Genomic DNA, 20618 nt, shown 5'->3' on the forward strand with positions numbered 1-20618 from the left:
CATGCTCCCTCCATCGCTGTTGGAGGAGGGATGCCCAGACAGACCCTGCTTGCCCTCGTGTGCTGGCCTCACCGGGTGCCCTGCATTTATCTCCAGCACTCCAGGGTGTCCCTGGCCACGGCCACCCCCTTGGAACGAGCATCTCCAGGGGCTGAAGGCTCCTTGGCGGACGAGGAGCACCCGATGTGCAGTCTTCACCTGGACCACTGATGGGGCAGCCAGCAGGAAAGGGCAAGAGCTCATCCCACGCCAGCACCTTCCCGATACCTGGGTATCCTGTGGGAAACCAGACAGGAGCTAATCCAAAGTCACCTCGGTTAACACCCTGCGTCTCCCCTGGGAGGGCTACAAGCTCCCCGATGCCCTTAAACCTGGGGTCCAACACTGCCCGGTACCTGTATGCATTTTTTTGGTGTAGGCAGCTTGGGTTGTGGTACGGTTGGCAGAACCACGCGCCAGGCTCTGCCAAAATCAGCGGTGGTTTGTTTAGTTTCCCGAGTAAAAAAAAATACTTCTTTTGGCCTTATCTGGATTGAAAAGACGATTCAAAGGTTATAAATAGCAGTGGCAGCATATGCTAAGGCGCTGCGTTTCAGAAGTAAATATCCTCATCGTTTCAATGCACATTTCCCCTTGTTGTCTCTCCTGCCTCCTCCTGTCTGGCCAAAAGCATTGCCAGGTGACTTGCAAACCCTGCACCCCTTAAGACCTTCATTCTTCTTTACGTCTTTAAGCAGCCAGTAATTAATATCTGCATGACGGCTTTGCCTGCCTAATTATCTTCTTTGCTCAAAATAAGAATAAGTTCTGTGGCGTTGCTTGCAGCAGGCATCATGAGCAGCCGTGCACCAGGACAGGCCTTTCAGCTGTAGTTTGGAGAAGTCATTTTTATGCTGCTGCAGCTCGGGAGCTCGCGAGCCTGCTCCTCCTATGAATAAAGCTGGGCACACTATAAAATTGGCTGGGTTTGTACATATATAAACAGCCCTGGAGCACTGGCAGGAACAGTATGGAGCAGCTCTTCCAGAAACGCTAGCTCCCGCTGCAACCCCCCTGCTCTCGGGCTGCCTCCCCATCCGAAAAGCCAGAGCCAAAAACATACAGAGGAGGGAGGAAATTCCAGCGCTGGCCACAGCCTCGCTCCAAAGCCAAAAAGCAGCTCAGGGGAATGGAGCATTTCTTCAAGGGGTAGAAACTTGCTTGCACGTTACAGAAGAAGGATGGCTGCTCCGTCCTGTGCCGTCCCCCAGCGAGAGCAGCCACGGCAGCGCTCCCTCGGAGGGACCATGTTTCTACCTCTGTGCTGCTTGTGCAGAGATTTCAGAGACCTTTAATAATCTGTCAGGTACAAATTCATACTGGTGCTGTGGAAGGGAAAGCGCAGCCACTCGAGGGGCAGGGATTTGTGTGGAATCAGGGGATATGGGAGGCGAGACCCAGCTCCTCGCAGGTGGCACATTGCCACCTAGCTGGCATTTGCTTATTTCTCTTGTGAACCAAGTTCCCCTGGCAGTGTGCCGCCAGATTGGGTGGGAAGCATCCCTGGTGCCTGGGGACCCCAGGGGACAGGGCACTGCTGCTGTCCCTGGGCACTAGCCGGGGGAACCACAGATAAGTTGAGAGCTGGGTGTCCCAAGGCAATAGGAGAGAATGCCTCCTTCCCATCCCCAAATCCCTGCTGGTCCTCTCAGCTCACAGCAGATGCTAGAGCTGGTCCAACGGCACCAAACCACCCTTCTGCAGAGTTTGCACCAAATGTGCGTTTCCCCACCGCTCCTGCCTCATTCCCCCTCCTCAGCAGCTCCGTTGGGAACAAAACTGCTGAGGGAAGGGTCCTGCTCTGTACAGCTTGGGCTCCGGTCCCGGAGCGTCTCTGCAGAGGTGAGACAGAGGAGGCACAGGGCAGTGACAAGTCCCTCTCCCAGGGGTCTCCCAAAGGCCTTGGTGCCAACCACAAGCCTGCAAATCCTCACAGCATCGCTGCTGGCAGGTCTGATGGGAAAGGCTGGCTTCCGGATGATTCCCAGCGCTCCCAGGGCCAGCCCCAAAGTCTCCGCTCATTATCTGCTGTCAGCTCCCTGGCCCTGCCTGCTCCGTGCCACTCACTGCATTCAACAGGCTGGTTATGGCTGCCCTGCGGAGACCATGCTTGTTTTCCTTGGCACCTCCACGGCTCCCTTGGGCACTGCACTCCCCGGCTCCACAGTGCTGCATTGCGGTGCCCTGAACCACTGGCCTCAGCCCCACATGCCCCAGAGCCAACAACTCAAGCCTCTGCATCAGCCTCCCAGTGACGGGTGCCATCTGCCCGTGGTGAATGCCCAGGTCAGCGGGTCCCCTCCCACCCTACCACAGCTTGGCCGGGTCCCTGGCCATCTCTGGAGGGATCCCACCCGCCTCTGGCAGCCCTGGGATTCTTGGGTTTCCAAAGCACCAAACACACACATGCACACACACACGCGCGTCCCTCCTCCCTGTGGATGCCAAACCGCTGGCTCAGGCCACCCTGCTTGAATGGGAGCAGTCACTGATGCTTCTCCCAGGGCTGTCCTGCTCTGTGGCTGCCCACATCCCAGGGAGAGGCCGTCTGCAGAAGGGAAGCTCCTGCCGGCTCTGCAGGCACCTCCCAGGATTGCTGGTGGGGTCAGGAACGCCGCTCGGCGAAAGATTAAGAAATGCGGTGCAAGGAGCCAGCCCGGGCGAGCTGCAGCAGGGCGCAGGCAGGACCTACCCTGCACGGCTCCCTGCAGCCCTGCCAGGGGTGCCGGAGGTCGGGCAGGGAGGCTGGCAGCTCTGGTCCTGCCCCTGCCCGATGCCACCCTGCAGTGCTGCCGTGACTGAGAAACACGGCCCCGTCACCCATCAGCCTGGTGCTGCTGGAAACCCAGAAACACCAGGCTGGAGAAGTAACCCTGGGGAGGAACGAGTGTAGGGGAAACCCAGACAAATGCTGCATTTCTCCAGGCAGGGGCAGCTCTACTCCTCCCATCCGGCCAGCCAGCACCATCGCATTGGTGTTGGAGGAGGGAAACGCGCAGGCAGGTGGGATAAACGGGAAGGAGTCGTCCTCTCCTCCTCCTCCTGATGGATCCTGCCATGGCAAAATCCTTCTCCCTGCACCTCTCCAGGGGCTGTGCAGGGAGCATCTCTGGGGAGCGAGGCAAGACATGTCCCTGCCCGGCAAGACCTCGACTTGTGGGTGCTGCACTCAAGCTCCGACACCACCATCCCCAGAGACCTCGGTCAAATCCCTGAACCCCCGTGTCACCCGAGGGAACTGACACCACCTAAACCCCAACTCTCTTCTGCTGTACAGGCGGAGACAGGTTCCCCAGGGGAAATTTAGTGCAGGTGACTAATGCAACAGCCCTGAATCACCCGCCAGGGACGCGAGGATGCTGAAAGACTCTCCCCAGCACAGCCGATGGCTCAAGTCAGGCTGCACGAATCCCCTTCCCGCTCCCCGCCTGGGAAATGGGGCCAGCAAGCCCTCATCTGGCTTTGCGACTTGGCTGCTAAACATGGAGGAGTGACAGTTTCATCCTGCACATTTATGCCAAGCAGTGCCCTGAGAGCCGCTGGGGCCATCCTGTACTGTCCCCAGAGATGTGACACCAGCAGTCCCACCTCCCCGCTCTGCTCCTGGCACCGCCGTGCCTTTGCCAGCTGAAAACCCACCACATCTGGCAAAACAGCCTCAGCAGTTTGCCTGACACCTGTTACGCTGCAAGAAACTCTTCTTAACACCAGCCGGGGTGAGACAAACACCCGCCGGCCCCCGGGCACTGAGCCAAGCTGCTTCCAGCATCGCTGGTGGGGGTAAATGCAAAACGCAGCACCCTAGGCAATTTCCCTGCGAGTCAGCCGTGAAAGCGCTGCGCCCCAGGGCCCCAAGCGCTTTGGCTCCCACACACACCTCTGCCCCTGAAGCCCAGTTGCTCCCATTTCTATTGCCGGGATGAGCAAAGACGATCTAATAATTAGAGCAGCAAATAACCCAAATCCAGTTAAAGTCACTGTTAACTGCCCTGCTGGGACAAACGCAGCTTAGCAGAGATGTTCTCTCTGGGAGCGCAGCGGCTCTCGCCTCTTCCAAAGGGAACGTGACCCTGACACCGGGATGGGGAGGGAGGGAGCGTCGGTTTGGGGCTTGGACCCAGAGCCTCAGCCTCTCCCGGAGCTGTAGCTGGTGGTCAGCAGGCAGAAGGGGGCACGGGGGCAGCCGTGCCACCTCGTAGCAAGCACAGTCCTTCGGGGAGCTCTCCCTGGGCTCTTGCTCCAGGGTCCGGCATAGATGGCAGCAGCCCAGGCCAGCCCAACGCCCAGCAGCGAGGGAGCGATGCCGAGGCAGGACTGTGACATTTTGCACAGGGAAAGCCACCGCCTGCCCGGCACTGGGCCGTAAACAGCTCAGCGTCGTGGGAGCTCAGCCTCCCCCTTCCCCCAGGACGAGCACGCAGCACTGCTCAGCAGCACTGACTCCCTTCCTCGGCACCTCCCGGCTTCAAACTTTGCGCTCAGCCCCTCGCAGGATCTGGCCCCTAAAGGCTGGGCTGAATCGAGACCTTGGGTTTTAACCGACCTTAAGGAAAGCAACACTATCCCGGCCACCGCGGCTGGCAGAGCCAGACAGCAGCTGCTTTGCAGCCTGCAAGCTCCACTGAGCTGGGTGGGAAGGACGTTTTGGGTGGGGAGGGGTTAAACCTCGCTGCAAACACCTGCATCTACCAGAACCAAAGCCTTCTGTTCAAAAGCCCCCCCTGGTCTCATGCAGGGCTCTGTCTGCAGCTGGAGGGTGAGGAATGACACGCTGGAGTTTGCCGAGGGAGAGGGCAGAGATTTCCTGTGCAGATGTCATTCTGAACCAATCTCCCCGATCTGGAGCCGGGCGATGCTGGAGCGTATCGCCAGCTAATCAGCCGGGTGGCTGGAGCAGGCTGCACCACCGAGACGGATTAACCAAAGGGTCTGAGCCCAGCTGGCAGCCTTCGGAGGCAAGGAGCCGAGCAGGGACGAGGCAGAGAAGTGCATCAACCACACCAGCAAAGCACAGCAACTGGTGGCTCTTGGGAGACTTCCCTAGTTTGGGTTCAGCGGCCAACCTGGCTGCAGCAGGGACGCTCCCAGGGCCTCCCTCCACCCACGGGCAGTGCCGGAGCGATGCTGTGACAGCCTCCCTGGCTAGAGCAGAGGGCTTGTCACTGCTGCAGTGTAATCCCAGGAACGGACAGTGTGGCCGGCAGCCGGGAAAGGCGCACAGCTCAGGCAGCAAGATGGGGGACCAGTCCTAAGACCCACCCTTGCCCTCAGCACCCGGCAAACTCCCGTGGAAACTTAGGAACTCACTGCAGTCGTCGGACTCGTAGCCCTCGGGGTCCACCACTTCCTCAGGCGCTTGGCACTTGGCTGGCTGCTCGGCGGGCGTCGTGCCATACGCCCCGAAAAGCTGGTCCACGTCCTCGTCCTCTTCACGGGGGGCCTCGGCGGGGCTGACGGAGGGCTGGCTGACGGCGGAGCGCAGGGTGCCGCTGCGGCCGACGGTGGCGGGGAGCCCGCGGGGGAAGCGGGGGAAGTAGTCGGAGATCTGCTTGATGGGTTTGATGGGGCCGGGGCAGACGTCAATAGCCATGTGCTCCTGGATACTTATGGTCATTTTCTCTCCTTTTCGGAGTGTCATGCATGCGGCTGTCGGTGCCAAGCCCCCCCGGAGAAGCCCGGACCGTGCGTGAGGGAGCTGTGAAGTTTCTGCCGGGGGAAGCGGAGGTAGGTGAGGGGGGAGGCTCTGGCGGGCACCTTACGTGGTTCTCGCACCCTGAACCTCAGACGCCGCACGCATGCTGCTGCCGCCAGCTCCGGCTCTCGCGCAGCCCCTGATCCTGCCAGCGCTGCCTGTGAATAAATGAGCGAGACGGAGAGACGGATAAGAGGCAGGGGGTGGGCTCTCGGGTGATGTCACCAGCTAGCAACAAAGCGGTACCCAGCAGCGAAGGAATGAGGGCTGTGGCCAGCCCGCCGCCCTGGCCGCCTGGCCGCCAGCATGGGCAGCCAGCCCCCTGCCCCTTCCCCAGTAAAGCCCCGCCGTGCCCAGGGGAAGCGAAACACAAGTTGTGTTGAAGCCCACCTCCCCGCACCCGTTCGCCCCATCTCCCTGCCAAAGCGGGGTCGGTCCTCGCCGGAGGGGGGGAAGGTCACCGCTCGGGGTCAGGAGCCGCTGTCCCATTGCGTTGCGTCGCATCCCCGGCGTGCCGCAGAGAGGGAAGCAGGGCTACCCCGGCCCCCCGGGGACCGTGGCAGCCCCCGTGCCCTCCCAGCTTGCTGCGGGGACGTGCCAGGGAGGTGCTCTGCTGCATACTGAGCAGGGGCACGGGTAGCATGCTGCCCGCTCCCCGCTCCGGCCGCATCGCTGCTCGCAGGGGCAGGGGCAGCCCAGATTTGGTGCCCTGCTGCCGTAGCCGGCCTCAGCCCACAGCGATGCCCCCTCCAGAGCTCAGCACCAGCTGGGCAGGCTGGGTGAGCTGCCCGCAGCTTCCAGGGCTGGGAATGCACCAGGGACTGAAGCAACACATGGCATTTGCTCACAGCCCAGCCGGCACAGCCTCTCCCAGCCAGCTTGTGGCTGCCGGCATAGAGCAATGCAGCAGGTAAAGCATCGTAGAGGAGCGAGCGATGGGCTGGGCCAGGGCCCACAGCCAGCATGGCCATGCTCAGCACTCCCCCAGCAACCTTTCTGGGCAGGGACAGGGCCCTGGCACCAGCCAGGATGGGGACAGGCTCCCTGCAGACCACCACAGGCTCCCTGGTAAATGCTGAGCTGTGGTTTGCTCAGGGAGTTGGTCTCAAACTGCTGTTTTTACCTAATCTCCTCCTGCGTCCAAATCAATAAATCTGTGGTTCCACAAGCTACTGGAAGTGGACTTTTGAGCAAGAAGTGTCAGAAGACAAATGCTGTGAGAACACGGTGAGAAACGCTGCATAGAAACTCACCCTGCCCAGGCAAATGTGTCTGAAATATTTTGTAGGCACAACTCCCCCAGCGCAGACTTTCTGCAGGCTCAGGCGTGGCAGGTCTGGCATGAAGCTGGGACACGCTGCATGCGCTGGTCACCCACCACCACGTCAAGCTGATCACAGCCGGTACCACCAGGTAACCTGACAACATACAGATCCCGTATCAATGCACACAGAACTGCAGTCTCCTGCAGGCTGGCATGCAGATGTCTGTTAAAAATAAAGCTCCGCTCTTTGGAGAATTTTCCCCAAAACCAGCAAAATGACACCCAACCTTTTTGCTTAATGAAGAATTCAGTTTTCATTCAGATTTTGGTAAATGTTAATGAACGTCCCTGACTCATAACATACTGACACTAGGCAAACTAACCTAATTTACTTCTCGCCGGGAAGCAAACATTTCTCTCCTGAAGCATCCAAACTTGTCATAGCTCTGTACCTAGACATGATGCATACGGATGCTCTAATGACCTGGGAGAACAGGATACTGCTCAGCCACTCCTTCCTCCCTCTGCTGTATTTTCGCTTTGAGGCGGCTCCCACCTATTGCACAGAGGTGATCTGTGCTGCTCTGCCAGGAGACAAACTGCTCTCTTGCAGCAAGGTCCAACAGCAGATCCAGTCTGAGATGGTTTAACCCCCTTCCCACATCCAAGGACTCCTAGTATATTAATTCAGATGGAAATGTCACCTGCTTCGCATTCGTGTGGTCAAGGCTGAAAACGTCGCGGGTGGCAAGACGATGGGTGGGAACATCACGGGAGGCGCAAAGAGCTGCCTCCGGGTTTGGAGCAGCCTGGATCCACACAGGCTCCATCTTTGGGTGCAGCATCCAGGATGCGGTGTGGACTCAGACAGAACGAAGCAAAAATTGGGCCCGATGCCCAGAAAATAGCAGCAATTCCCTCTAAGAAAGGGCAAATAAATAGATAAATAAAATTAAGTTATGTATAAGAGCCTAATGTCATTATTACCGTTAGAAAAGCATCATTATTTCAAATGTTTCCTCAAAGAAAGACCGCAAGACCCAAATAGACAAGGATTGTTTTATAGGTCAGAAAATCAAGGCTCTGGTAATTAAGGTGAGGAGCCCCCGAGCTCTGCCTCCTCCTGCGTTGTGCAGCACCCCAAAAGCTGCCCTGCACCACCGACAGCCCACAGCCAGGATCAAGGCCCAGCAGCACCGATGGGAGATGCTAAGCTCACCCAGGGACGCAGAGAGCAACCGATGACACAAGGGGGAGGGTGCATGCGGGGACCAGATTAAGGGAAAAGCGAAGACAGAGCTGAAGCAGGCAAACCTCCCTGCTGTCAGGGCAGGACTGGCCCCCAAGGGACACCCTGTCCCCAGACCTTATAGACTGAAAGAAATAAAAACAAGACTTACTGCTAATAGCCCAGATGGGACTTTCTAGTCTGACTGATCCCAAGCCTTCTGAAAGAAGCTGGAGCCCTTCCTTAGCTTTTAATGAGTCCCAAAGCAGCTTGTTTTTGATAAACCACACTTTTCCTACCTTCCCATACTGCCTGAATGTTTCCTTCTAGGCTGCACAGCCCAATATTTACTGAGGGCTCCCTGAACGTGGCTGGGGGTGACTGCACAACCAGGCACCAAGCCCTGGCATACATGACGCACGACAACACAGAAGGTAAAAGGGACAAAAATAGAGGGTTGGGCTGGGAGACAAAAGCAGGGCTTGGAGATACAAAGCCAGTTTCCAGGTAAAGCTTTTAATTCCCACCGTCTGTCTAATGCCCTGGAATGTGACTTGATTTGATCCCTCGCTCTGCTGGGGTGATTCAGAGCTACTGCAGTGCCCACGCACGCAGCCTTCGTTTCCCCAAAGGGGGAACACTGGCTTTCTCGCCAGCCCCGCAAGAGGGGGGATAGATAGTTTAAACGTTACGTTGCTGATTCCAGCAGTGGGACCGACAGCTCTGCCTGGCAGGGAGCAGAGCCACTCTGCAGGGGGATAGCCCACCCCTGGAGGAAAGGAGGACATCTTTTAGAGAAGGTGAAGGTAGGCATCACGGAGTCAACATCAGAGCAGGAACTGGATGATGGAGAAGAGCACATTGTCCCTGTCAACAGCTGTGTTTCCTCCCAGTGGTGCGTGCAAGTTGCAACAAGATCCTAAGCTCAGCACACACGACATTGCACTTCAGCAGCTTGTTCTGAGGTGCAACAGAGAGGTTCGGCTGCTCAGGTCAGATGAGGGCATGGGCTGGTGTGCCAAAAGCATCCCATAATGACAGCTGGGACACGGGATGCAGGAAGCATCACTCCAACTCCAGCCCACGCTCAGAATAGCATCCTGACCCGGGACAGCCTGGACTTTAATTTAAATGTTGTCCTGAACAGGGGCACAAGCAGAGGCTTAAGCACATCCCAAGCAAAGCCTGTGCCACTAACTCACCCCGTGTCCTCAGCAGAGCCATGCAGCAGCCCAGCTTCCTTATGCGACCAGGGAGCCGTCCTGCCAGTGCTACACCAACAGGCAAACAGAAGGAGCGTTCCTACAGCAAACGAAACAGTAGCACATAGGTTAAACATGCATCCAAAAATACAGGCTGTCCTCAGGACACACTTCAACCAAATTTGTTTCAAACACTAAGTATCAAAGTCTGCTGTCAGTTACTCCAGGTTTAAATCAACAAGAACAGGGGCTGATTCCAGTTTAATCAGTCCCTTTCCAAATGAAAAGTACAGCAGCAGGATTGCACATCCCCATCGCTTAAGAGAGATTCAGTGACCGACCCACCAGTTCTTTATTTAATACTTTTGTCAGCTCAAACCCAAACGATCTCACAGAAACCCTCTGCTCTGCTGGTGCTGCTGGAGAAGACATGAGCCTGAAGAGTGCACAAAGAGATGATGCCAAATTAAAGCCTCTGTTTGGGGGAACTACCTCTGGATCTTACTCATTCTTGAACTCAGGGGGACCCACTGCAGGTTGGGAGCTGGGAGGTTTGACAGTCACCCAGGAAGGTGACACAAGGCAGGCCCAGCCCCAGCCTGCAGAGCCCTAGCTTGCTTTTTGCTTTTTCCCAACCATTTTTAAGCCTCTGTTAAGCCACCACAAGTACCCACAGCCTTAGGTATGAGAGGGTGCCAGCAGATAATGCCAGCTCAATCTGACTGCAGGGGCACGAACAGGGGATTATCAACACTGCCAGCCCAGCTCTGCCAACACTGCTGGAAGAGACCCCTCCATCCTTTTGGGGTAACTTTGGACCTACGTTGTCTTCAGTCCACCCCACTGGTAGGTACGAAACATATTTCTTTCTTCGCCAAATGAGCTTAGCTCCAGCATGGCTGTGCGCATGGGAAAGGGGTTAATTGAAAAGCAACGTGTGCCTTGCTCCTCGGCTCATGCAAGGCATGGTCTTCTGGCTGATGCACAGCTACCGGCAATGAGGCTGCTTCCCCTGAAAGATCCCTACCCTTGATTGCTGGGGAGGCTTGGCTGAGCCCGTCGAGTGCATTGTGGACCCTACCTGGTTAAACACCCTTTGCATTTGCTAAATAAAGCAATAATAATAATGATAACTAGGAATCTTGGCTAAATAATCCTAAGAGGCTTACTCCAGGCTGTGCCGATTAAGGCTCCCCGGCAGTGCCAATATCCCAGGGCACCCTGGCCCCCACTGCTCCTCTGCACAAATAATATCTGAGGTTATCTGTGCTCAAACAGGCCCTGCTAACAACTATCATTTGACCAGATTTAACCAGCAATTACTAGCTGTGAACAAAATCACTGTGGTAAAATAAAGCCCACACTCTATTGCAAAGCAGACACAAACAAACCCTTTCCGAAAGCCAGGCAGAGGGCAAATGCCAGCAAGAGCAAGCCCTCTCCCCTCAAAATATTGCTTAAGGTTCCCAGAGACCTTATGAAAGACCCAACTAGTGGCAAGGGTGGATGGCATCTTCCTCTCCAGCACTTTGCTACCCACAGATGGACCTGCAGGGGAGCTTCCAAGAGGACAGGAGGAGGTAGGGAGGCATCTGCTCTCTGTGCATCTTCAGTGCCATTCAGGATGGGCCCAGAATAGATAAACTTTCAGCAGGGGCTGATGTTTAATGTGTAGCATATGTTGCCATTTCGATGTGACTCCCAAAATAGTTGGTGTTTTGTTTTGTAATTTTAATGCACTGGTTTTTGGAGTCCTGTGAAATGTCTACCCTCCTGTTCGGGGAGGGAACATGCTGTGCATGTGCACCCTGACATACCATTTCCAACACGCTATTCACCGGCAAATCAACCAGAGTAGATAATCAGTTGCTGCAAATATTAGCTATCCATCGCACATATTAAATACACACAAATTCACTAGGGGTGGATCTGCGCGCAGTGAGAAGGGGAAGCTGCAGGAAAATCCAACCGAACGGTGCACGAGGGGAGGGTGTGCTGCCCCTGAGCATTACTGGCCTCCACGTGTCTCTCAACACGGAGGCTGTAGCTGGTGGGGCCGGGGAGCAGCCAGGCAGCCTGCCAGCAAGGCACCGGGCAGCTCTGCAGCTGCGCAAGCATGGCCCATGCACCCACTGCTCCCCAAACCCAGGGTGAGAGCAGAGGCATCCCTATCCCATGCACCCCATCTAACCTGTGCAGGCAAACCTGCATCCCCAGGGCTGGTCTAGCTGCTTTCGGGAGTCTCCCAACGGCAGAGAGGGCAGGCACTGTGAGTTGCCTGTGCTGGCAGGCAGCAGCACCCAGCTCACTCTGCTGGGTTAGAAACGTGGGATGATTTAGGTTCAGCCCTCAACAGAAACGTGAGCCACGTTCCCCACTCCGGTATTGCCGTTTCATTGTGCTGTCTTGCAGACCACGGGAAGCAAAACTTGTAGGAGAGAGGGGCCAGGGCAGCCCTGGGCAAAGCAGGACCCTGAGCCCCAGCAGCCCCGAAACGCCCTCCTGCACGAACCCTTCCCCTAACTGCCTTCGTCCTGCTTCACCCTCACTGACATCCCATCTCAGGACACAGCACTGTCCAGGGCCCAGTCCTCAGAGATATTTTCTTAGGAATGAGCCTTTTTTGACTTCTTCCCCTTATTTCCCTCATGGTCCTTGGGTTCCCCCTAACTCCAGAGCCTTAGCAGGTTTGCCATCGCAAGGCCAGGCAAAGCCACCTTTTCACATCGCGGTGGCTCTTTTCCTTACGTGCCTCTAAGCTAAATGCAGACCCAGTCCCTCGCATTCAAGGGAGAGAAGAGTTCTGTGTAGCATCAACTCTTATTAGGCTAATTTTATCTGCTCTCAGTGCCTTTCCGAGCTGGAGTCAATGTCCTCTGAGATTATCCAGCTGACTTGTCTCAGTAGTTTTACCCTGCTTTTACCTCTGCACTTCCCAACTGTCTCCCAGCTGCAGGAGGATGACAACATCACTTCTCGAGACTTTCCAGGCAGCCAGGAGCAAAGCCTGATGTCTATTCTGCAGCAGCACCTTACCCTATGGCAGCTGGGACAAGCAGCAAGTGTTGGCCTGGGGAGCTGTACTCGGGCTGGGCACCGCTGCCTCCCGCACACCCAGCTCTTCAGACTCCACAGATGTCCAGAAACAGAGTTAACATCAGCATTTAGGGCCCAGCCCTGTTGCCATGGAAATTGATAGACTTTCTGCTCACATTTTGGTGGGAGGAGGCATTTCAGGAGTCACCACTAGCTTCCAGAGTTAACACACGCGAAGCCAAGCGAGGGCAGAAAGCAGCCGAGCTTTGCAGAGGCAAGGGGAGCGCTGCTCCCACCCCACGCTCCGAGAAGCTGTAGCTGGATGCAAGCGGAGGGAAAAGGCCACCGATAACCGGCAGCATCAAGATGCTGCACAGCGAGCTCTGGGGATTCATGAAATAACATCTTGGTTTTGCAGAATTAGAGAGCAATTTGGCTGCATTAAGAGAGTATTATAGCTGCTCCTCTCCCACATACACATCAGGCTAACGACATCCTGTCAAATGCAATCCAACCAAAGCCCCCGTTCGGTGCTGATACTTAGTGCGGTAAATGTACCTGTCACAGCCCTGCAAAGGCTGGCAGAGCTCTGTCCTGGCTGCTGCTCCTCCCAGCTGCTGCCAGCGCGGCTGGGAGTTGTCCTGCCCGTCCCTGGATCATGAGGCTCAACCAACCTTGGGGAGCTGCGAGGGAATCAGCCACCGGGGCTGCCAGGGCATTTTCCTGGCCCCATCCGCAAATCCCAGTATCATGCCAACATTGCAATAAGCACACAAATGAAAGAGCAAAATGAAAGGCTCCGGAGTCATGCGAGGAGAAGGGCAAATCTGTATCTGCTATGGGGTCAGGCTGCTGGAGGAGGCAAACAGCCCCAGCTTCCCTGAACTGGGCAGGACTGCTCATGTTTGCACCACAGAGATAAACCCGCTCTTTTGGGGACTGCAAAAAACCCCATGGATGTACCCGCAGGAGGTACATGAGAGAGCAATCCTGCCAGCTGGGGAGGCAGCGGGGTTATGTGCTGAGCCCTTCCCCGGGGCAGGCAGCTCTGAGCTCTTCGTGGCTGCCAGCCGGCACAAAGCTGCAGGAGCAGCCGGCGACGAGGAAGCCCCGCAGTGCCCCGGCAAGCGGCTACACCGGCACCTGCGGGTTAGCAGCAAAGAAATTGAGGCCACAGCCGAGACAAGCAGACTCCTGCCCGGAGAGCAGCTTTACTGGCGGCGTTGAGGAAGGCAAGCCAGCCTGCAGGATCCCTCTCCTCTCAGATCTAGAGGCTATTTAGCCATCTGACCTTATGTCACCCGACCCAAGGCGACGCACGACAAATTTCCATTCTGCCGTGGGGAAGCCCAAGCATTTTCCAGTTCTGTAGTGAACCAGGGGAAACAAAACTGCAGAGCAAGGGATAACCACCAGCCAAAAAAAGGGGAGATGGAGGGAAAGGTGGACATGTACGGGGTATGGTTCAAAAGACAAACATTAAAATTATACCTATCTAAGGGGAGGCACCTCCCAGGTCATTAAGCAGCCAGAGGAGTCACTAGATGGCCCTGCTAGTCCTGTTCATCTGATCACAGAGATGGATATTAAGAAATGCTTGTTTAGCACTCTGCAGGCTTTTGGGGACTGCGAAATCTGCTCTGAGTCTGCTGCTGGGAGGAAAGGCCTCCCAAGGAGAGCATGGCAGCCAGGTGGTACCTCGGCCAGGCACGTGGAGGGGACTCCCCAGGACACATGGCACCTGCAGGCCTCACCAGGCAGACGAATGGTCCTTCTTGGTCCCACCATGACCTGGGTGTTCCCTTCCTCCCCTGAGACCGGCTCCACTTGCCAGAGACACTGCAAGTCTCTGCCTCAGCATAATCACGTTGACAGTGATGGGTGTAAGAGCCAGGGAACCATATTAATGAACATCGTGTTGCTGGATAATCATGACATTAGCATTATTGGATTAGAACATTTGCATAATTTGGGCACGAGCTGCTACCTGCACCGAGACATATGTTTACAGGAATTTACATCCATTTGCATCCCAATGAAGCTCATCCGACTGCATTCTCAGCAGCTTTCTGGGTGACCAGTCACGGCCATTGGCAGCTCAACCCTAGGGACCATCTCCTGCTGTCAGGCACAATCCCGAGCCACTCAGATGCCAACAAAACAGCAAAATTTTTCCTCCTCAGGGTCTTACTCACACAGGTTGCACCTCAGCTGGGATTGGCATGCCCCTTGCAGGGGTCAGGAGCAACACAACCCCAGCCACAGCATCAGGGTCACCCAGGCCAAAACTGTCCCCTTCCCAGTCCCCCTGGACTCTGGCCACCTCTGGAGAGCCCAGGTCCTGGGTCCCAGGATAACAGGCAGTTAAGTCCATCCTACTCACAGCTGTGAAAAGAGCTCGATAAAACACTCCCAGCAGGCCGCAAAGCTCAGAATTTAAGAAGCCAATAAAGAGAACCCAAAATGAACTCTCTTCTCTTTTTTTAAAAAATCACATGATCTTTGATTCAATTACTTGATTTTACAGGAAGGGGGAGAGAGATTCAATTACTCGATTCTTGATTTCTTAATGTAGGAATACGGACTCTGCAGCCATGGACCACAGAAAGGCAAAAACCCCTTCAAAGCCGCATTGCAACAATTTGGTGGCAACATCAGATTTATACGGCTGTAAGAAATAAGCCGTTTACCTTCCTGGCCTCCTCAGCAGAACCTGCTCCAGGATTGAAGTAGCGCAGTGATATCTGAGCGCAATGTCCTGCAGCCCACCCACAAAATTACAGGGCGAAAGGCATTCAGCAGGCAGCGGAGCAGCCCCTAAGTGCTTTTCTAATGTAGAGCTGCATGGGGAGTTACCGAGTCCCTTTGCAGGCCCGGTAATTATGAGTCTGGAGGGACCAGGAGGTGCACACTCACTCCTCAGGCATCTCCAGCCCCAGAAATTGCTCCTGCACTCCTTCTAAATGCTGACATGAAAACAGACAAAAGGACCGGCCTGCCAGTGTCCAAGCCATTTCCATGAAGACTTGGAGTAACCACAAGCCTCGCCACCACTGAAAGCTTTGCAAATTACAGTGACTTATCTCTGAGTGCTGGCCTGCGAGATGCAAAGAGCTAAACCCCGAAGTGCCCTTGGGATTAAACATGCCTGAACCAATCAACGGCAACAAAAGCAGCAAATCCTGTGGGGAGCTCGGTGAGAAGTTTGCTGGGATGCAGTGAGCCGAAGCAGCCCTCTCTCCCCTTAGCTGGTGCAGGTAACGATGCTGCCATGACAATAAAGGCACTGCTCAGACAAAATCACCTGCTATTTTCGGGGTCTGTTCACCCAAACCAACCCACATCCATTTGGTTTCTTGCTGCTTCCTGCAGTTGAAGGAACTGGAGAGAAAAGAAGAAGCATTAAGCCACCGCTCATGTGGCAGAATCTGACACCGGGGGACCCCTACTCGCAGCCTCGTCGTGCCCAGACAAGTCCCCATCCCATTTTGCAGCCAGATCAGCCATGTGCTTGCCAGCTGGGCTGCACATCATCTCCCCAGCAAAGCAGAGACCAGCCCTGTCACTGTGGCACAGAGGAAGGTGAGGAAGGCAGCCTGTCCCTGCCCTGCACGGCTCCCACCCACCACCTCTGCCACCCACCTCATACAGCTTCAAAGCCTGGCATTTAGCATATCTCTGCTTTAACCACTCAAGTTATTAAATGGGGACATTTTAACTTGTAAAAACCATGTCAAGACCCTTGGCTGGAAGGCAGCTGAGAAGCTCCCAGTGGCTTTGGTAAACTTTTATCCTTTATTTTAAGTAGAGTGCATTGTATTTCACTCCAAAGAGGTGCTCAGTTCCTGTATTTGGAAACTTTTGGACTCGCAAAGTGCGTAAGAAATAAAAACAAACCTGGCAGAGGGGTCAGAGAGATTCCATCTCTATGGGAGGGAGAGCACCAGAATTTCTGGCTGAAAAAGTCCTGCTTGGAGGAAGAACACGTTTGCACATGATTGTGTCATTAGGTACCAATGCCAACTGCTAATGCCTAATGACTCCGTGTCACAAGCAATGAAGGCGGGAGCCCAACATGATGGCAACAGGAGGAGGGAATGTGCTGGTGCATTGCTGCCAGGATATGGGCTCAGGCAGGGGCAGAGCACTTACTTACATTATTTATGACCACGTAGACGGGACACTGAATCGAGGCTGCTCGAGTGTTTGATCAGCCCAGGGCTGTCAGCGTGACTCACAGCTGGAGACACCAGATAACAGGAGAAAATTAAACCCCTTTTCCTCCCTCCCCTTGCCTCTCTAGTGGGCCTCTCTCAGAAAAGAGAAAGGAGGGAAGAAAGCAAGCCCAATAAATTAGGTCCACTGCTGTACAACCTCTAGCCCTGCGCCTCCTCCTGCCTTCACTGGGGCCGCTGGACCTCCAGCAAGGGCTGTCAGGCAGAGCCTGGGGAATGTGGAGACGAAGGCTCAGGGATGCAGCCGCTGGCACAGGAAGGGAAAAAGCCCAGGGAGCGAGGCGGCTGTGATTTCCAGCTAGGGAGGAGCAAGCACAGCCCAGCTCAGCTCCAACCTTTGCCCTGATATTCCCAGACAAGCCCTATGCAGAGTTGAAGCAAGGCAGCACCATGAGAGCAGAGCCAGCGCCAGGAGCAGATAGCTGTGCTCTCATGGCTGCAGCCCGGGTGGAGGAGCAGGAGCAGGACCAGCCCCGTGCACAGCTCTGGCTGTCCTTACATGGTGGTTTGCAGACCCTGATCAAGGTGGGGCTGAGCTCCCTTGGGCATCCCTGCCCCGCTGCGGGGTGGCTGTGCTTCCACGGACTGCTCCCCGGTTGAACAAAACGCCTTTCTCTGCCTTTCCCACACGCTGGTGTCTCACCCACCTCCTAAATACATCAGTGCGGGACTGACCCCATGCTGCGAAAATCTGATTCCTGTATGCTTCCCTCTCCACAGAGGCAATGAAATGGGCTGCATCTGATTTCTTCCCTTCCGTTCCAGTCCTTTCACCCTCCTTTCCCTATCTTTGAGGAACAGATGCACCCATTCATAACCATGCAAAAGAAAGTGCATATTTGCCTTTCTGACTGCAGTGCAGCTGGTAAAGCACAGGAGGGAAAATTATGTTTTGTATGAATACACAAATTATCTGCACTGATCTTATTACACTTGAATGGCAAACTGACAGAAAAAGAAAACATGAAAGAGAAAAGCATTGTTTGGGCTGCGCCGATGTAGCATCATTATTGTTTATCCTCTCCAACCATTCCATCATCCTAATCCCACCGTCTCCCACAGTGACAGGTCAGTAACTGTGATCTGGTAAATAGCATGATACAGAGGCTGCCAGAGTGAATACAGGTAGGATGCAAACCCGGCGAGGCGATGCCTGGGAGACGGCAGCACCTCTGGACATCTCGCCTGCAATTCCCAGGCAGGTCCAGGCCAAGCATCCAATAACTCACAAACATTATCAGTGTTAAAAAGATTCATGTTACAGTGGTACCAATTAGCATCAGAGTGCTGGAATACACAGGGGGGATATAGAAACAAAGGCTCGGTAACTCCCTAACCCAAATCCTCACAGAGATATTCTTATTCATCACATGAATAAATCCCCAAAGCCCACAGCAGAGCTGTGCAAGACAGGGCACACAGGGCAGAAGGCTCCTCTGTGCACTGAGGATTATCCCTAATGCAGGACCAACATGTGTGGCTCTGTGCAGGCTCAGTACCTTGCGCCGGGGGTCCCGGCTCACCGAGGCAGCACTAGAAGCAGTGCAGAGACGCGTGAGCAGCTCTCTGCAACCTGACATGGGGCAACCCTCACGTTAAACCCCTTGGAGAGGGGCTGGATTTGTATCCCAGCCATGTGGCTGAGTCCTCTGCAGGGAATGGAGCTTGTTCTCCCTCCCCAGCCCTCCTCCAACACAGCAGGGAGGAGAGCCCTTCTTTTAAAATTTCCATGTGGCAAGTGACCTCTGTGCTCTGGAAGGACAGGAACCAAAAAACATGATTAAACACATTAACTCCACCGCACAATACTTTGTTGAAATAGCTTTGCAATCCCTTAGGCCTTAGATGCAAAGATGTCCATGACCGCAGAGGGCTCAGGCAGGATGGTGCAGGCAGCTCCTCCCTGGTGCAGTGGCATCTGATTAGCCCAGGTGACAACGGCTAATTCCTCATGCTGCAGAGAACACGGCAACTCTGGGAAGTACAGAAAAACAATCACAGGGTGGAAATTCAAACAGAACACAAGTCACCTGCTATCAAAACAGGGAAAATTTGGCAAGTTTCCTACTTAGCACTTATTACATCAAGGCTGCTCAATGATGCTAATTAAACAGGTACCTCCCAGACATAGCCAGAAAGATTTATATCCCTAATTTGCGTTTCTCAGTTTATTTTTCTGTCCTCCAAGGCACCATTTTAATGGCCATGGTGTGATTGCTTGGAGGAGTTTAATTTTGCATGAGTGTCATTTGAAGATGAAGGTCTGTCCCATCAGCGGCTTGACGATTGCTCACCCAGGGCCCAGATCCTGCCCCCTGCTCTCCCGCAGCAGGGCTCAGCTGTTCACTGAGATTTTCCTGGTCTCTTCAGCTTGGCTTCACCAGCAGAAAAATAAATAACGCTGGGCTCAGCCACTCTCAGTGATTCAGCTGCTGTCCCCATCCAGGGGCTGGGTATGCATCAGTCTGGGGATTCTTTTGGGGGTGAATGAGGCTCAGAAATATCCAGCACAGAGTCAGCACCAGCAGCTGAGCTGGGGGACGCTGTGCAGGGTTGTCACTACAAAGCAGCACAGCATTGCAAAGCAAGGACCAGTCTAGGAGATGTGATCTCTCCACCCAGCTCCCAAATCCAGCCCCAAAAACCAAGCCCAGAAGGTAGCTGCTCCACACAAGGGGTTACTCTGATGGGACGGGACAAAATGGCTGGAGGTGTATAATTGCAAATAATTAAAAGCAGCCACAGTCCTGTGATAATTAGTCAGAGCTACCTGTGAAAGCAGAAGTCAGTCCTGCTCAGGAGTGGGAAGGTCTGTGCCAGCACCCCTTGCCCAGATGGCCTTGATAAGGCCCTGATTAGCAGCAAGTCTCCAGCTCCAGATAATAACTGCTTACAGTGATTAGGCTGGTAGGACAGTTGATGAGAAGGGGAGGCGGTGATACTTGTTTGCTGCATTTGGTCAACTACAGAGTAATAGGGAAGCACCTGGGAGGAAATGGTATCTAGCTGGGGGTTGAGAGAGGGCTCAGAGCACAATAGTTGCTGTTAAACTGATACAGTCCCCCAAAAAAATACTTTAAAACCACAATCCATCCTTCCTGGCAAAATAAGAATACACCATGTAGAGCCACTCATTCCAGACAGGGAAAACAAGAGCAATAATCCCTCCAAGATTTTGCAAACAGCTTCCACTGCCAGACAGAAATCAGTGGAAGGAAAAAGAAATGCAACAGATACCTTCAAACAAACCCACAGAACCTCTGCAAAGCACGGAGATGAGTGTGTACAGCCCTCCTACTCGAGGGGATTTGAATTTGTCCCTCAAAGATGCAGCTCCCAGGCAGCGATCAGAGCAACACCCTTGGGTGCTGTGTGGGCGTCTCCAGGGACCGCTCAACAACGGGGCACAGGCCAGCAGCAGTGTGTTACACCAACTGTGGGGCTGCGCTGTCTCCTTTCATGTTTTGCTATGAAGATAAGGACAGGAACATTTCTGTGGGGAGAAAGGTGCAGGGCAGGGGTGTACAAGGATGTGCATGGCTGCCTGTGTGCGCTGCCGCACATCACTGGCAGGCAGCACGCATCGTGTTCCCGTCTGCACTGCTACGGAGCTACATGGCAAGATCTTCATCTCATGCCTCTCGAGCATCACAGGCATTTCTAGCGCTACCTGAATATACTGCTAATAAGAAGCAATGGTCAGGAGGGAATTTGAATGAGCAGCTCAAAATAAAAGTTTTCCACATGATGCTTACCCATCACCTGCCATCTTGTGCGTGCTGAAAGTCTCATTATTTGATTGCAGCATCAGCCCTTCCAAAAAACTTCCCTGAACTCTCCACCAATCACACCCACCTGTGGAAACAAGGTGTTATGATCGGAAGAGCAGTCTCCATCATGCAGGGGAACAAAGCGATGGGAG

The 20618-nt window shown here is 54.6% G+C and overlaps 1 protein-coding gene and 1 long non-coding RNA gene across 4 annotated transcripts in view; both read right to left on the reverse strand.

Moving 5' to 3' along the window:
• DOC2B (double C2 domain beta) overlaps positions 1 to 7109 on the reverse strand; it is a 38194-nt gene extending 31085 nt beyond the window's left edge. Inside the window, exons 1-2 of one of the 3 annotated variants that reach the window (XM_052804671.1) lie at positions 6985 to 7109; positions 5347 to 5889 (exon numbers count right to left, since the gene is read on the reverse strand). In XM_052804671.1, the coding sequence (XP_052660631.1) occupies positions 5347 to 5677 (331 nt within the window). In that variant the 5' untranslated portion in view covers positions 5678 to 5889; positions 6985 to 7109. Of the gene's footprint in view, positions 1 to 5346; positions 6088 to 6984 lie in introns of those variants that run through there. The other 2 variants (XM_052804672.1, XM_052804670.1) reach the window with 2 other exon arrangements.
• An 841-nt stretch (positions 7110 to 7950) lies between these two features.
• On the reverse strand, positions 7951 to 20546 carry LOC128149456 (uncharacterized). The gene is made up of 3 exons (XR_008237642.1): positions 20452 to 20546; positions 9426 to 9525; positions 7951 to 8992 (listed from the first exon to the last, which is right to left on the reverse strand). It is a non-coding gene; the product is annotated as an uncharacterized LOC128149456 (long non-coding RNA).
• Between the last annotated feature and the right edge of the window lie 72 nt (positions 20547 to 20618).

The sequence above is a fragment of the Harpia harpyja genome, chromosome 12 (genome assembly GCF_026419915.1).
Source record: "Harpia harpyja isolate bHarHar1 chromosome 12, bHarHar1 primary haplotype, whole genome shotgun sequence".
Classification (NCBI taxonomy): domain Eukaryota; kingdom Metazoa; phylum Chordata; class Aves; order Accipitriformes; family Accipitridae; genus Harpia; species Harpia harpyja.